This window comes from Astatotilapia calliptera, chromosome 15 (assembly GCF_900246225.1).
Source record: "Astatotilapia calliptera chromosome 15, fAstCal1.2, whole genome shotgun sequence".
NCBI lineage: Eukaryota > Metazoa > Chordata > Actinopteri > Cichliformes > Cichlidae > Astatotilapia > Astatotilapia calliptera.
The window spans coordinates 25,352,123-25,368,343 of record NC_039316.1 but is presented as its reverse complement, the minus strand read 5'-3'; the positions used below and the strand labels follow the sequence as shown (position 1 = coordinate 25,368,343).

General features: G+C 47.5%; 1 protein-coding gene across 2 annotated transcripts in view; it reads right to left on the bottom strand.

Annotated features, from left to right (window-relative positions):
• The window catches only part of adgrg6 (adhesion G protein-coupled receptor G6), a 102,633-nt gene that overhangs the window by 41,573 nt on the left and 44,839 nt on the right, over positions 1-16,221 (bottom strand). For both annotated transcript variants that reach the window (XM_026143647.1, XM_026143648.1), the window contains one exon: positions 3,525-3,590. In XM_026143647.1, coding sequence (XP_025999432.1) covers positions 3,525-3,590 — 66 coding nt within the window. The remainder of the gene's footprint in view (positions 1-3,524; positions 3,591-16,221) is intronic.

Here is a 16,221-nt window from a genome sequence, read left to right as displayed (position 1 = left end):
TCTACTCTTCAGCTGACCATTTATTCTTTGTTCCATCGAGCTTACGAGTTATTATATTATCACCCTTTCTAATGGCTTGTTGAGCTGTCTGTGCTCTTAATTTCTATCCTGCAACACAAACTGTAGTTTAATTGGCTTCACTTCCATGCTCTCATGGCGCAATCGCACAAAAACTGACCTTTAGAAATACAGTATGTCCCTCTGAGGCTTCCATAGTTCTGGACAGTGTGAGAACTGACATTTCACATTGGGTCAATTGGGTCACATTACTAGTTGGCCCACAGCTACTGTTCTGACCAGAGCTCACTGGTAAGTCTTGGATCATGTGACCTCTTTGAGCAAAAGAAACTGGTGGAGGTCCATTTTCCTCGAGGGCCACAATCTGTGCAGGGACAGCATTCCAGTTTTAATGGCTATGGCAGCAGCTGAACGGCACCCTGGGGGATATAGCTTTAAAAACGTTATTTTGTTTCTTCGGGTATGATCTACTTTGGAATTAGAAAATGTAATTAACCGAGCATTCCTGGATAGATTCTTGGCAGATCCACGTAGACTGGTGAGAGTAGGTGACATGGGCCAAATGCCCATTTTTATTCTTTCCTCCTTTATCAGCCACTTGAACTTATGAAGGCTGATTAAATGAATAAAGCAGAGTGAAGCATCTGTCTCCATTTCAAGAATGTCCTCATTTGAATGAATCTGACTGAGATTCCATTCCCTTTTGCTTTCTTTTCTTGTCCAGGCTCATTAATGTCACATATGAAGCCCAAAACCATAAATCAAAGGGTTTTGCAATCTGCACGACTTTCTCTTTTCTCATATGTTTGCTTTAAATAAGAAAACTGACCCAAAATTCATCTTCTTTTTGTGTATTCACCAAATCTTCAGTGTAAATGTTGGAAATTTTAATTTGTAACTGTTTTCTTCATGTCCCAACTAACAGTTATGCACCAGTCAGTAACAGAAGGACCTAACAGCAAACACAGATGTGATGATCAGGAGGTCACTGAGGGTTTTCTGGCAGAAAAGCTTTAGGAAGTACAATAAACCCTGGACAAAGGAGTCAAGCACAGGCGTTTGACCCGGGAGAACGAGGTTTGTATCGCAAAAACTGTCAAAGTCAATGACAGCGTGAAGAAGTTCATAAGGTTTATTGCAGGTTTAGGTAAGGACAAGCTGTGCTCTTCAAATTATGCAGCGTTGGCTTCCAAATTCCAAAACTCTGACATCACCAGAATGTGACCGGCCTGCAGTATCATTAAATGCGGTTCTCTAGAAACACCACAAACAAAGTTGTTGATCACAATTATATTGATCTTCTCACCTCTTGCCAGATTCATCCTTGAACAAACTAGCATCTCTTCACTGTTCAGAGCAGTGTGACAGCACTGGGAATGCTTAAAGGCTAGAATATGTTCAGGGCTTTGGGGAAAGCCAAGGATCTCGATCCAAACCTGAGCCTGCTTTCATTTAGAAAGTTTTTCTTAACAGGATGTTCAAAATTCAATTAAGCGTCTTTCTCTTATGAGCACATTCCCAAAAAACCTGACCCTTAGACACTTCTTCACAAGGTGGAAAGCAAAGCTTGACAGAAAAAACCATCATAGTGTGAAGCTGAATAAGAAGTGTAGGCACCGATGCACTTGGTTTACCTTTATAAAAAGTTCATGTGGTCACTGAGGAAAACTTTTATATAGATGTCAAGGCTGTACAATGCCTTCTGTACTTGAACAGTTCAAAGTGTATACACTGTCAGGTTCAGCCCCAGCACTATAGCTCTTGTATATATTCCATTCGCCTTCAAACACTCAAACTGTCACTTTTTCATGGTCAAAACTCTTTTCCCTTCTTACTTCCTCTGAGGTCCTTACAGCCCTTGCATTTTTCACCAAACTGTAACACAGTGTGAAGAGCTGACTAAGAACAGAGACTAATAGATATTTGACAGTTTTGACAGCACTAATGTCAGAGGGAAAAGACATCAATGCAACCAAGGAGATGCGATGCAATGGCACAAACCCCATGTTTAAAGAACCCCATAATTTATTCTTGGTATCTGCCAATCAGCTGTTCTGAGCAAATATTTATCTGAAAAGGTTAATGTTGTGCTAGATTCACTTTTGTGTTCTTCACTTCTGTCTAAGCTCTAATGAACTTTGACTGGTGTGAGTGTGTCTGTCACTGTGATCTGGATTAAGCAACCAGATGTAACAGAAAAGGTAAAGTCAGTGACTCATTAAGACAAAATCTTACAGCTGATTTTGTTGTGAGACCTACGGAGACCTACCTGCAATAGTCTTTTACCATTTTTACTTCATAATAAAAATGTATGAAATTATGCAGACTCTGAAGCAATTTTGTGAAAAGATGTTTTCATTTAAAGGAAGAACTGATCAAAAATGTTTGTTGTCATTTGTGTTTTACATATGATTTCACTAGCTGGGCCCACGTCCTCATTTTAGGTTTGACAGTGTTTTGGTAGGTAAAAGTGAATGCTTTGACAGCTGCGGTTTGGGGAAGGCCTCGAAGGGGACTAGCAATGGCTCCCGGGCCTGGCAGATCCCCATACACTAAATAGAAATGAAGAAGTTAAAGAATTGAGAACAGGGAGGGAGGGTGGGGCACGTAAACAAGAATGAACAGCTTGCAGAACTGGGGGAGCCTATATACAGTAGATGACAACCGGAAGGAGCGTGTTTGGAAGCGTGGTCCTGCTCCTGAAATTCCGATACATAATCTCCAGTAGTTGGCGTTACCCAACATACTGATGTTATCTGTAACTCCATCAGTTCAAAATTTCTGTTAGAAGAACAGGGTATTTGTCTTTTTGTTTCTGGTTCTTTGGTCCAAGAAGAAGAGTATGCATGACCACAGACCACAGCACTGAGCAGCTCCTTCAGTGGGAGACTGCGGCACCCACGGTGTGGGACGGAGAGATTTCGCAGGTCTTTCCTCCCCACTGCTGTCAGACTCCACAACAAAGACTTTAACTGAACAAACACACACATCCACACATGTGCAATAACACTAAGTGCAATAATCCTTTCTGGCATCGTTGTATTTTTACTCAGTTGTATATAGCATTCGTATTCTATTTTTATCTTATTGTATATTTTTATTCTATTTTATTCTACTGTATATAGTATATTATTTTATTCTATTCTGTACAGCTGTGTACTGTATTTATTCTTATTGTATTCTAATTTTTGCGTCATAACTTTTGCACTGTCCACTTCCTGCTGTGACAAAACAAATTTCCCACGTGTGGGACTAATAAAGGTTATCTTATCTTATCTTATCTTATCTTAATACATTATCGTTTGATAAACTTCGATTTAACAAACTAATTGAATTTACTTATTAAAGATTCCTGGCAACACTTTTTTCTTTACAATAAAAATGCTCAAATGCTCAGTGCAAGTCTGGCCGTGAACATCACACACAACAAACAACAACAGAGGACGTTCACGGGGGGAAAAGCGGTCTTTTCAGCAATTGTGTCAAAGAGTGTGATCGTTTCGTACCTGGGCAGCCCAGCGCAGATGGGTCACAGTTATTATTGAGGGTTGCGTTGCTCACTGGGAAGACGCCTGGGAGGAGAGGAGGAAAGATTTTTAGTCTGATAAACACAATGAAATCTTTACACTGGTTAATGCTTAAAGATTTTTTTATTTTAGAAAAAATAATCGCAAAGTATAAAATTTTTTTTCAAAATAAAGTAAAAGAAATGAAAGAATATATATTATTCATATAATGATGTCATATTTTAAGCTCACATGCCAATCTTTACACCGTTACACTGATCACAGTCTGATGTTAGCATGTTTCTGCGTGACTTATATCGCCAACACCTCCTGTGTGTGTGTGTGTGTGTGTGTGTGTGTGTGTGTGTGTGTGTGTGTGTGTGTGTGTGTGAGAGAGAAAGGGTAGAAATCCACAAAAAGCAGGAAAAAAGCTCTCTGAAGATGGTGTCCTGTTTAACAGGTACAAATAAGTCTGGAGTCCGAGACGGTAAATGTGAGATCCTCCAGCACTAAGCTACTTTGCCTGGTTGGTACTTCAGCTCCATACCGCAGATGTAAAATGTACTCTCAGGGTTGGAGTAACTCTGGCTTACTGTGTTTATGCCTGATACCAGTCTGACGCAGCAGACCTGGCTGCATCCGTCCGGCTCAGTTTTGGGTTTTTATACTAACAGTTATGTGATCAAGGTTCAACCCAAGTGCCTGAAGTGCTTATCCATTTCTGGCTTGTAATGAGCTGAAGCCTATCCCAGCATGCATTGGACATGAAGACATGGACACACTGAACAGAGTGCCAGACGAGTAACACAATCTTCTATTTCTCAAAGTGTTTGCTGCTTGTTTAAGAAAGTTTCCCACACCATTTTAATGGCGTGCAGATTTCTAATCAATCGGACTTTGAGGTCTGTGGTGGGTGCAGATTGGTTGCTTGCACAGATCGAGCCCTCAAAGTTATATTTCAGGGACAGTCTGTCTAACCAACTGTGTGCTTACTGCAGCCAAAAATCAAGCGCTCCTTAAGTACTTTGGCCATTTGAAATGTGACCCCGAGCCTGGCTGCAGCCCACACATGCTGCATATTCACAGACCATTCAGCAGAGTGGGTGGACGGGCAGACGGAGAAAGCTGAGACTTTGTTTGAGAGGAATGTGTTCGAGAGATGTCAGCAAATCATCGCAGCATTCAGCCGAGTGAAAAAGCAGGAATTCAGTAATCGTGGATAGCATGTGGATCAAAAGAGGTGAGGAGGGCTGAGGATTGTGCCCAGTCATAATCTACCTCCAGCTCTCTCCCTTCGTCCTCTTTTTTAACCTAACACTCTGACTGACTGTCACCTTCTCTTATGTTGCTTCGGTTTTTCAGTGCTGCCCTCGCTTTTACATTTTCTCCCCTTCCTGTTCTTTTCACAACCTCAGCACAACGAATCTCCCATTTTCTACTCCGTGTGCTTCTATTACCTCTTTTCTATTTTCCTCAGTGTACTGTAGCAGACAGATAATCCACGGTCTCTTTTTCACAGTACAGAAGTGAGAGGAAGAAAATGGGGGGAGATGGAGATTGGGCTCTTTAGGAACAGGATACCACAGCCCACTTATTGGTCTGGACTACTTTTGTTGGTTTGGACAAGTTAGCTCCAATGAAAGGAAACTTTACTTCACAGCAGTATTCCTCTAAACCAGCAGTTTTGCCAGTGTGGTGTTTGTCTGAACCAAGTCTGTTACCTCACCCCTTTTCAACACCTTTGGCAGAAACCGGACCGTGAGCCAGAACTTAAAGCCTGACTTCAGTCCTAGACCTCATCAAAGCTCAGGTTTGGGAGTCAGCAGACTAAACAAGTTAGTCTAGGTGCCCATGCATCCAAAAACATCAACCTCCTTTGGGAGGATGTCACACATATCAGTAGATCCTGATCAGATGCCTAAATCCCCTTACAGTAAAATGAAAATGAGCAGTTCTAGTTTGAGCTCCTCACCCTGTCTCCAAGACCAGCCTGATGACCCTAACAGAACCAAATCTCCCACAGACAGCAAAAACCCTGAAAACCTTAAGCTCATGACCCTCTCCAGTCAGGCTTCATGTTCACATGTCCACTGCCTATTTCAAGTATGCGAGTATCAGACAACTTTCGTTCATGAGCTGTACTTTAGCCGTCTCCGTTTTCCAGCTTTGCGTCGTATTGTACTCCGTCTCATTTTGCAGTTGTTCTTATGTGTTATGTGGCTGTGCTGACTCCAGTGTCTGACTACCAACAACTGAACTGTGGATGTCAAACTCTGCTCATGCCACCCGCCATCTGTTTGGACTGCAAATTTTTGTTCATTCTTTTTTATTAAGATTTTAACTTCTTTCTTCACGGTGTTGGACCACAACAAGGAATCAGAACAGCAAACTCCCATGACGCCCATATGGGTGGCAAATCACGCAGCCACACCTTGCCCCATCCTGACATGATAGGGTGGGGCAAGGTCTCACAGTGGCTTCTGTCACGGATTGCCGGGGCAAGCCGTGTGGAATGTAGGAAGGACCCAAAAGGCAGCAGCTCTGGTGCAGGTGAGTGTTTATTAACAGGGGTGGGTAAGTACAAACAGCGGTGGCGACAAAACATGAAACTGGAAACCTAAACTGGGTAAACTAATAAGACAAACCAGAACGAGGATGCAGGGAGGTCCGGAGAAATACAAATGGGAAGACGCAGGGAGACCAAGGGGAAACAACACAGACGAACCAGCAATTACTAAGACAGAAAATACAACTTAAATACACTCAGAGAACACAGGGAGATTACACACAGGTGGGAAACACAGCTGGGAGTGATTAACATAACGAGACTAGGGAGGCAAACTGAAAACACTCACATAAGACGCAGACCTTCACAATAAAACAGGAACACATGGGCAGAACAGAGTAAACACTAAACAAAGGAAGAACAGAACCAAAATCGAAGAGAAAACACAAAATGCTGGGTCAAAAGGACCCAGGATCATGACAGAACCCCCCCCCCCCCTCAAGGGCTGGCTCCCGACAGCCCAAAAACAAAACAAAAAAAACAGAAAACAACCCGACCAGGGCGGGCGGAGGGGGTCCAGGACGGAGGGCTCGAGGCAAAACAAAACAGGAGCACCAGAAGGCCAGAAGACAAAAAGAAAAACAAAACACAAGTCCAAAACCAAAAGAAAAGCACACAAAAGCACAGGAAAACCGAGTCCAAAACAGAAAAGACCAGGGGGCCGGCCAGGGGGCCGACAGCACAGGAGTCCAAAACAGAAAGGTCCAGGGGGCCGGCCGTGCGGAAGGCAACGGCGGCCACTCAGGCGATGGCGGTCCGGGGGCCGGCCGTGCGGAAGGCAACGGCGGCCACTCAGGCGAAGAGGGTCCGGGGGCCGGCCGTGCCGAAGGCAACGGAGGCCACTCAGGCGATGGCGGCCCGGGGGCCGGCCGCGCGGAGGGCAACGGCGGCCACTCAGGCGAAGAGGGTCCGGGGGCCGGCCGTGCGGAAGGCAACGGCGGCCACTCAGGCGATGGCGGTCCGGGGGCCGGCCGCGCGGAAGGCAACGGCGGCCACTCAGGCGATGGTGGCCGGCCAGTAGCCTAGCCAGCGGTCTAGAAAACGGCCGCTTAGCTCCAGACCCAAACGAGGCCGGGCCAGGCGAGGCTGAGGCCACAGCAGGCGGAGATGATGAAGCCGGGCCAGGCGGAGATGATGAAGCCGGGCCAGGCGAGGACGAAGCTGAAGCCGAACCAGGCGAGGACGAAGCTGAAGCTGAACCAGGCGAGGATGAAATTGGACCAGGCGAAGCTGGAGCTGAAGCTGAAGCTAGACCAGGCGAGGATGAAACTGGACCAGGCGAGGCTGGAGCTGAAGCTGAAGCTAGACCAGGCGAGGATGAAACTGGACCAGGCGAGGCTGGAGCTGAAGCTGAAGCTGGACCAAGCGAAGCACAGGCAGAAGCTGGACCAGGCGAAGCACAGGCAGAAGCTGGGCCAGGCGAAGCACAGGCAGAAGCTGGACCAGGCGAAGCACAGGCAGAAGCTGGACCAGGCGAGGATGAAGACTCTGATGAAGCTGGACCAGGCGAGGATGAAGACTCGGATGAAGCTGGACCAGGCGAGGATGAAGGCTCTGAGGCTGGACCAGGCGAGGATGAAGACTCGGATGAAGCTGGACCAGGCGAGGATGAAGGCTCTGAGGCTGGACCAGACGAGGCTGAAGGCTCTGAGGCTGGACCAGACGAGGCTGATGATGAAGCTGCAGCCGGCGAGGAGGATGATGAAGCTGCAGCAGGCGGCTGGACGGGCTCCTCGGGCCCCCCAGCTGATGAGGTAGGAAGCTGGACGGGCTCCTCGGGCCCTCCAGCGGAGACATGAGACGAAAACCGGAGCGGTCCTTCGGACCCTCCAGCGGAGACAGGAGACGAAGGCCGGAGCGGTCCCTCGGACCCTCCAGCGGAGACTAGAGACAAAGGCCGGAGCGGTCCCTCGGACCCTCCAGCGGAGACTAGAGACAAAGGCCGGAGCGGTCCCTCGGACCCTCCAGCAGAAGTCAACACTAAGCCAGCAGTCATGGAGTCTTCTGGCAAACACGAAGGCAACTGGCAATGCACTGAGCACTGGCTCTGCCCAGGCAACGCTGACATGGTGCAGTTCTCAGGTGGCTGCATAGACTTCAGGGGTCCAGAATCAGCTGGGGACTGAGACCTAGCCTCTGGGGAAGCCCTGGAGCGGCAAACTGTGCCAATGGCGGCTGAACCGCGAAAAGCCCCTTGAGGTGATATTAGACTTTCTCCCTGCATGGAGTGAATGAGTGAAACCGGGGATACTGGAGCCGGAGCTACTGGGGCCTGCGCTACAGGCGGCACTGGAGCTACTGGGGCCTGCGCTACAGGCGGCACTGGAGCTACTGGGGCCTGCGCTACAGGCGGCACTGGAGCTACTGGGGCCTGCGCTACAGGCGGCACTGGAAGGGACACGGGTGGCTCTGGGGCCTGCGCTCCAGGCGGCACTGGAAGGGACACGGGTGGCTCTGGGGCCTGAACTGAAAGGGACACGGGAGACTGAACTGAAAGGGACACGGGAGACTGAGCTGAAAGGGACACGGGAGACTGAGCTGAAAGGGACACGGGAGACTGAGCTGAGGGGGACACGGGAGACTGAGCTGAGGGGGACACGGGAAACTGAGCTGAGGGGGACACGGGAAACTGAGCTGAGGGGGACACTGGAAACTGAGCTGAGGGGGACACTGGAAACTGAGCTGAGGGGGACACTGGAAACTGAGCTGAGGGTGGCTGCCAGGGAGCTAACTGAGCTGAGGGTGGCTGCCAGGGAGCTAACTGAGCTGAGGGTGGCTGCCAGGGAGCTAACTGAGCTGAGGGTGGCTGCCAGGGAGCTAACTGAGCTGAGGGTGGCTGCCAGGGAGCTAACTGAGCTGAGGGTGGCTGCGAGGGAGCTAACTGAGCTAAGGGTGGCTGCGAGGGAGCTAACTGAGCTGAGGGTGGCTGCGAGGGAGCTAACTGAACTGAGGGTAGCTGCACAGGCGATACGCAGCTCGCGTTGACATCCGCCACACAAAACACAGCCCCTGAATGAACAGTCACGTTGTCTGGAAAAGACACAGAGTCCTCACTCACCACAGCCGGTAAATTAGAAGTCCGAACGTCCGGCTGTGGGGTGGCGCGTCGGCGGCGCGATCGGCGTTTCCTCCCCGCAGACGGCTCCGACGGGCCGGGCAAGATCACATCCGGCGAGTCGGGCAGCGAGGCAGGAGTGGCTGAGAGAAGGTGAGGTGTGTGCTGGAGAAAAGCCTGCATGGTCGGAGGAAGCGATTTTAGAAGCCATGGCAGGCCGGAAAAGAGCCGTTGTAGCCGGCTTTCGACGGTGCGGCGAAGCTCCTCTGGAGGGTTTTCAAGCCACAGCCCGAGGAGAATCTCCACGTTATATGTAACGTCGTCCTGGAGCTCCTCGGACGGATTTACTGCTGCTGGGTCCATGGTGGCTGGTTCGTACTGTCACGGATTGCCGGGGCAAGCCGTGTGGAATGTAGGAAGGACCCAAAAGAATAGAATAGAATAGAATAGAATAGAATAGAATAGAATAGAATAGCCTTTATTGTCATTGTACAGAGTACAACGAAATTGGAGTGCCACTCCCTTGGTGCAAGTTTCAATAATAAATATAAATGTAAAATATAAAAAGTACAAAAAAAACAATCGTAAGTACTCAAACAATAGTATGTACAATATATACAGGATAGCAGCATTAATATAATGACAGTATGAATAGCAGCATAATATAATGACAGTGACGGTATGGAATAGGTTCAATTGTTTTTGTGCTTATTTACTACGGTGATAGCTCTGGGAAAGAAGCTATCCCTGAATCTGTTTGTCCTGGTTTTATGTGACCTGTACCGTCGGCCTGACGGTAATAGTTCAAACAGTTGGTTGCTGGGGTGAGAGTGGTCCTTGATGATATTGCCAGCTCTGCTGAGGTACCGAGAGTTTGCAGTGACCTCCAGGCTGGGCAGAGAGCAGCCAGTGATCTTCTGGGCTGTGTTGATGACCCTCTGCAGTACTTTCCTGTCTGCAGCTGAGCACCCTGCATACCATGTTGTTATGCCGTACGTTAGGATGCTCTCTATGGTGGCTCTGTAAAATGTCACCAGCAGCCTCTCCTCCAGGTTGTTCCTCCTGAGCACTCTCAGAAAGTGGAGACGCTGCTGGGCCTTTTTAACCACCGCTGTAGTATTTGCAGTCCAGGAGAGGTCATCAGATATCTGCACGCCCAGAAACCTCATGGAGTGTACCCTCTCCACACAGCTCCCGTGAATGTAAAGTGGGGCCGGGTCTGCTCTGCCCTTCCTGAAGTCCAAGATAAGTTCTTTAGTTTTCGTGGTGTTCAGTTGGAGGTTGTTAACTGAACACCACTCAGTCAGTCTGTTGACCTCATCTCTGTAGTCCGACTCATCCCCCCTTGAGATGAGTCCAACCACTGTGGTGTCATCCGCGAACTTTATGATGGTGTTTGAGAGATGGGTAGGGGAGCAGTCGGATGTGTAGAGCGTAAACAGGAGGGGACTCAAAACACATCCTTGTGGAGACCCGGTGCTGAGTGTGATGGTGCTGGACCGGTGGGGGCCGAGTCTGACAGACTGTGGTCTATTTGTCAGGAAGTCCTTGATCCAGAGGCAGATGGGGGTGGAGAGTCCCAGGTGAGACAGTTTCTGGACCAGGATCTCCGGGATGATATGATTGAATGCTGAGCTGAAGTCCAGAAAGAGCATTCTCACATAGCTTCCTCGGTGCTCCAGGTGACTCAGCGCAGTGTGGAGTGCTATGGTGATGGCGTCCTCGGTGGAACGATTTGTCCTGTAGGCAAATTGGTGGGGGTCCAGAGTGGGAGGCAGACCGGCCCTGATGTGCTGACAGACCAGTCTCTCAAAGCACTTCATCACTACAGGCGTAAGTGCAACAGGCCTGTAGTCATTTGGGCTGGCCACAGCTGTCTTCTTGGCGATGGGGATGATGGTGGAGGTTTTGAGGCAGGGCGGGACGGTGTTTGATGACAAGGAAAGGTTGAAGATTTTAGTGAAGACTCCGGTCAGTTCGTCAGCACATGCTCTGAGAACCTTTCCATGTATTCCATCAGGACCTGCCGCCTTCCTGGGATTCACTGACCTTAGAACACACCTCACTTGGTGCTCCCTAAGTGTTAGTGTGCCAGTGCTGGGGGCGGGTGGAAGTGGTGTGGCAGCTGAGGGCTTGGTCGTCTCAAAGCGGGCGAAGAAACGGTTTAGATCCTCAGCCAGTGAGGCATCAGTCCTAGATGTTGCCTGGTTATTGCTTCTGTAGTTGGTAATGTGATTGATCCCCTGCCACATTTTTCTGGGGTCGTTGTCAGCAAAGTGATCTTCAATCCTCCTCCTATAGGCAGCCTTAGCTTTCCTGATGCCTCTACTCAGGTCTGCCCTGGCCACCCTATACGCAGCCCTGTCCCCTGACTTGAAGGCAGTGTTGCGGCTTTTTAGGAGGGATTGCACTTCGCTATTCATCCAGGGTTTTTGATTTGGAAACACCCTGACCCTTTTGTTGACGGTGACATTGTCAACACAGTTCCTGATGTACGAGAGTACAGTGTCCGTGTACTCCTGGAGGTTGTGGCTGGAGAATAAATCCCATACAGTTGTTGAGAAGCAGTCCTGCAGTTGAGAAAGGGCTCCTTCAGGCCAGGTTTTTATTGTCTTTGTCTGGGGCTTTGTTTTTCTCAGCAGGGGGGTGTAGGTGGGGGTGAGGGACATGCAGAGGTGGTCAGATCCAGCCAGGTGGGGGAGGGGTGTCGCTCTGAAAGCATGCCTGATGTTTGAATAGACATGGTCCAAAGTGTGTTCTCCTCTCGTAGCAAAGTCCACGAACTGGACAAATTTAGGAAGCACAGTCTTTAGGCACGCTTTGTTAAAGTCGCCGGCGACAATAAAAACCCCATCGGGGTGGGCAAGCTGTTGTTTGTTTATGGTGTTGAGCAAGAGGCTGAGAGCCGTGCTAACGTTAGCATCCGGCGGTATATAAACAGCTATCACAATAACTACTGTAAACTCCCTCGGGATGTAAAAAGGTATGCACGAGACTGCCAGAACCTCCAAATCAGGAGAACAGTGTGTGTGAATGATCCTGCTGTTACAACACCACTCGTTATGCACGTAAACACATAGCCCCCCTCCTCTGCTTTTACCTGAGTTGCTGTTTCTGTCATGCCGGTGTAGCGTGCGGCCTGCTAACTCGACTGCAGCGTCGGGAATCAGCGGGTGAAGCCACGTCTCCGTAATAAGAATAATGCTGCAGTTACGTGCAAAGCTTGTGTTGGCTATCTGTAGCTCCAATTCGTCAAGTTTGTGGGTGATGGATCTGGCGTTCGATAGGAAAAGGCTCGGAAGTGCTGGCCGGTGTGGATGTTTGCGTAGCCTAGCGTCTGAGCCCGACCGGCATCCCCTCTTCTGCTTTCTTTCCCTCCGTCGCCTTCTACGCTTGCTGGGCGGGCAGACCATCCACGGTGACCCTGGCGGTCTCGCTATCTCCACCAGGATGTTGTGTGTTCGCTGATAGTCGCCAGAAACAGACAAACTATATTTAAAACCTAGATCAATTAGGTTCTGGCGACTGTAAGAGATGGCGGCGTTGCAAACATTCAAAAATATCCACATTAAAAGTAAAAACGAGCACCAAACTGGAGAGCTAAGAGCCGCTGCACCCGTGCGCGCCGCCATCTGCCATCTTGCCGCCATCACAAAAGGCAGCAGCTCTGGTGCAGGTGAGTGTTTATTAACAGGGGTGGGTAAGTACAAACAGCGGTGGCGACAAAACATGAAACTGGAAACCTAAACTGGGTAAACTAATAAGACAAACCAGAACGAGGATGCAGGGAGGTCCGGAGAAATACATATGGGAAGACGCAGGGAGACCAAGGGGAAACAACACAGACGAACCAGCAATTACTAAGACAGAAAATACAACTTAAATACACTCAGAGAACACAGGGAGATTACACACAGGTGGGAAACACAGCTGGGAGTGATTAACATAACGAGACTAGGGAGGCAAACTGAAAACACTCACATAAGACGCAGACCTTCACAATAAAACAGGAACACATGGGCAGAACAGAGTAAACACTAAACAAAGGAAGAACAGAACCAAAATCGAAGAGAAAACACAAAATGCTGGGTCAAAAGGACCCAGGATCATGACAGCTTCACCCGTAAAACCCTAGTGATGGCAATGACCCACGCCTTTTATCACACTTCGGTTCGTTATTTGATAATAGTGTGCCAACCACCACATGCGTTCTGTTTAGAACTTAAGCGTCATGGATCAAAGGTGGAACATCTTCACAAAAGTCCAACAACTTTCTTTTTCCATCACGTGAATCTAAGAGAGAAGATAAAATCCTGGCTCCTCTGAGGTGTGCAAATGTTCTTCAGCACTAACTGTGCTGACAGTGATCGTGTCCATGTCCTATATTTTATTTTGACTTTTGCCTCTTGTTCTGTTTTCTGATTCTCCTCTTGTCTCTGTGCAGGATGTTGTGATTGGAGATTAAAAGCAGCATCGTGCTGATAAGCAGGTATGCCGAGCCCGTTAACAGCACAAAGTGTTGGGCCAGAAAGAGTGGAGGCAGATGAAGAAAGTTGTCACTGGTAATGAGCTTTAATTTAACTTGCTAGACAACTAAATTGCTTTGCCATTATTGTCAAAATATATGACAGGAAAAAGCACGAAGAGATTCACAGTTATTTTTTCAGCGACGCTTAATCAATTGTCCACATGAAGCATATCTGAATTTGAGACAAACAAAAACACAAGCGATCTGTTCTCATAGCAGCTCAAAATGCAAATTTCCTTTCGTTGTCAGCAAAGGCGCTTATGTTCGCCCCGTATGGCTTCATCAGGGCGTCGCCGTGCTGACAGTAGCTCATGAACTGTAATTAATATGATGACTCGGCACAGGACAGCGCACCATAACTCACCGTGATAAGTGGAAAACATGTTTATACTCGAGAGCTGTTTGTCCATATTTATGGGCGCCAGATGCGGTTAAAGTAATATTGTGCAGCATTTTCATATAAACCAGCAGTTGACACTTGTAATAACACTGTGGCATGTTAACCAATATTCAGCTCGTTGAAGCTTTTCCATGTGAGTGCCTGGCTGGATTTTACTTGGGAAAAAAAACCCATGTTCCTCTCTGAGCTGGCAAAGATGAACCGAGATTTAAATTCTCTCTCTGCGGTCTGGCAGGATGGCAGATGACTTCAAGGCATCCTGTAGAACAGCTCTCATATGAAGCCGTGTTTTGTTTCTGAATATTTCCCCAATGAATACACATAGCTTTGCTTTTGCCTGTTCACAGGAACCATCCACACTGCACTTCTAAATTAATGTGCATTATTTTCAGGCCATAAAACATACGGTCCACTGTGTCAAATTAAAAGAAAACCACTCCGTGAATAAGTCCTTGTAGCAACACGATTAGCAGCTTGTAGGTGTCTGCCCCCCCCCCCCCCCCGGCATCAATAGGAGATGAAAGGCAAGCTGACGTGCAAACACACACACATGCACATGCATGTACAATATAAACTGTATGAGCACATAGCCTCCATCACCACTGGCCTCATTAACAGACCAGAGAGCCACATAAACCTGGTTTGGCCAGCGGCTCTCTGCTAGGCTCATAAAAAAGGAAAGAGCCTTTTCAGGTAAACAAAATCAACAGCACTTTTCTCCGGGGAGACATAAACGAGTGTGAAGTGTACTTGGAACAAAAGCGTCCCCGCAGACATCATTAATACAAAATATTTAGTTTTAGTTTAACAGTCACCATTTTTATGCTTCAAAGGACAGATCATCCAGTTTTTGTTTCATTATAAAGTTTTTAGATAGATGGATGGATGGATAGATAGGTAGATAGATAGGTAGATAGATAGGTAGATAGGTAGATAGATATCAGACATACATTTCTCCCACTTGATACACAGACTTTGTTTTTTTTCTGTCACTTGTTACTAGGATTTCTTGGATTTCTAGGATTGCAGCCTGGATTTAAAGGTTAGCTTTGGTATTTCCACTGCATCCTCCAAGTCTGCATTCTGGGTCCACCTTATCCATTTCTACACATGACAGAGATATCTTGTAGAAGTCGCTTAAGGTATGAAGTAGAGATGGTGATGGCAGTTTATTGCCTTTGAGTGTATTTCTTCATTGCTATTGTCACTGACAGTACAGCTAAAAAGTAGAAAAGAAAAGAAACACGGGAAAAACGCAGGTAAAAAAAAGGCAAAGCCAAAGATGACATCATCAAATGGTGATGAAAACCACACAAAATCAAAGTCCACTGAAGCTCTGGCAGGTAAATCCAGCACTCTGTGTCCACCAGCACTGGCCACATACTAAAGGCTATATGAACCCTCCTCCTAAAGTGGAAGAAAACATGCTACAACACAAAAATATAATTCAGGGTGAACTGTTCATCTGAATAGGATGGGCACCAACAAACTGTACCCTCAGAAGTGAGCACACAGTCAGTGAAAACATCATTACAGAGGACCGTTTAGTTTTAGCAGCGTGTCTAAAAAACTGTTCGTTTGCTTACAGCTCAGCAAAGATGGTTGAGACTTTTTTTTTCTTAATACCTTTAGCTCGTTAGCCAAACATGCAAATATTAGATTGAAGCCTGCGTGTTTAAGAGCTCTGCGACCTTCAGATGGGACCTCACATGTCTGCTCTGATCCTTTCCTGTGCATCTCCATCGGGCTCAGACTAAAACACAACAGTTCGCTCAGTTAATCCTTAAACTGTGGCTGCTGATCAGAAACACTAACACTCCAATGCTCAGTGACTCTCAGTGTTCCCTCTCTGGACAGTGTGCACGGCCAGCATTACTGCACGCTGTCCTCTGTTACACAAAGACGTTTTGAGACCTGTTTGAAGGACTAATTTCATTTCCCCAACATACTGGACCAAGTATGAGAGTATGATGTAAATCTAACTGCTTCATTCCACTTCATGGAATGAACTTTTTCTTTCCAAGCACATACAAAGCGCTTTTTAACTATATAATAAATTAAATGAAGAACACGGAGGCGGGGGGTCAACGGGCGGCCAGGGCCACTTTCACTTCTAAGAACTCATTTTAAATGATTATTTATTTAAAT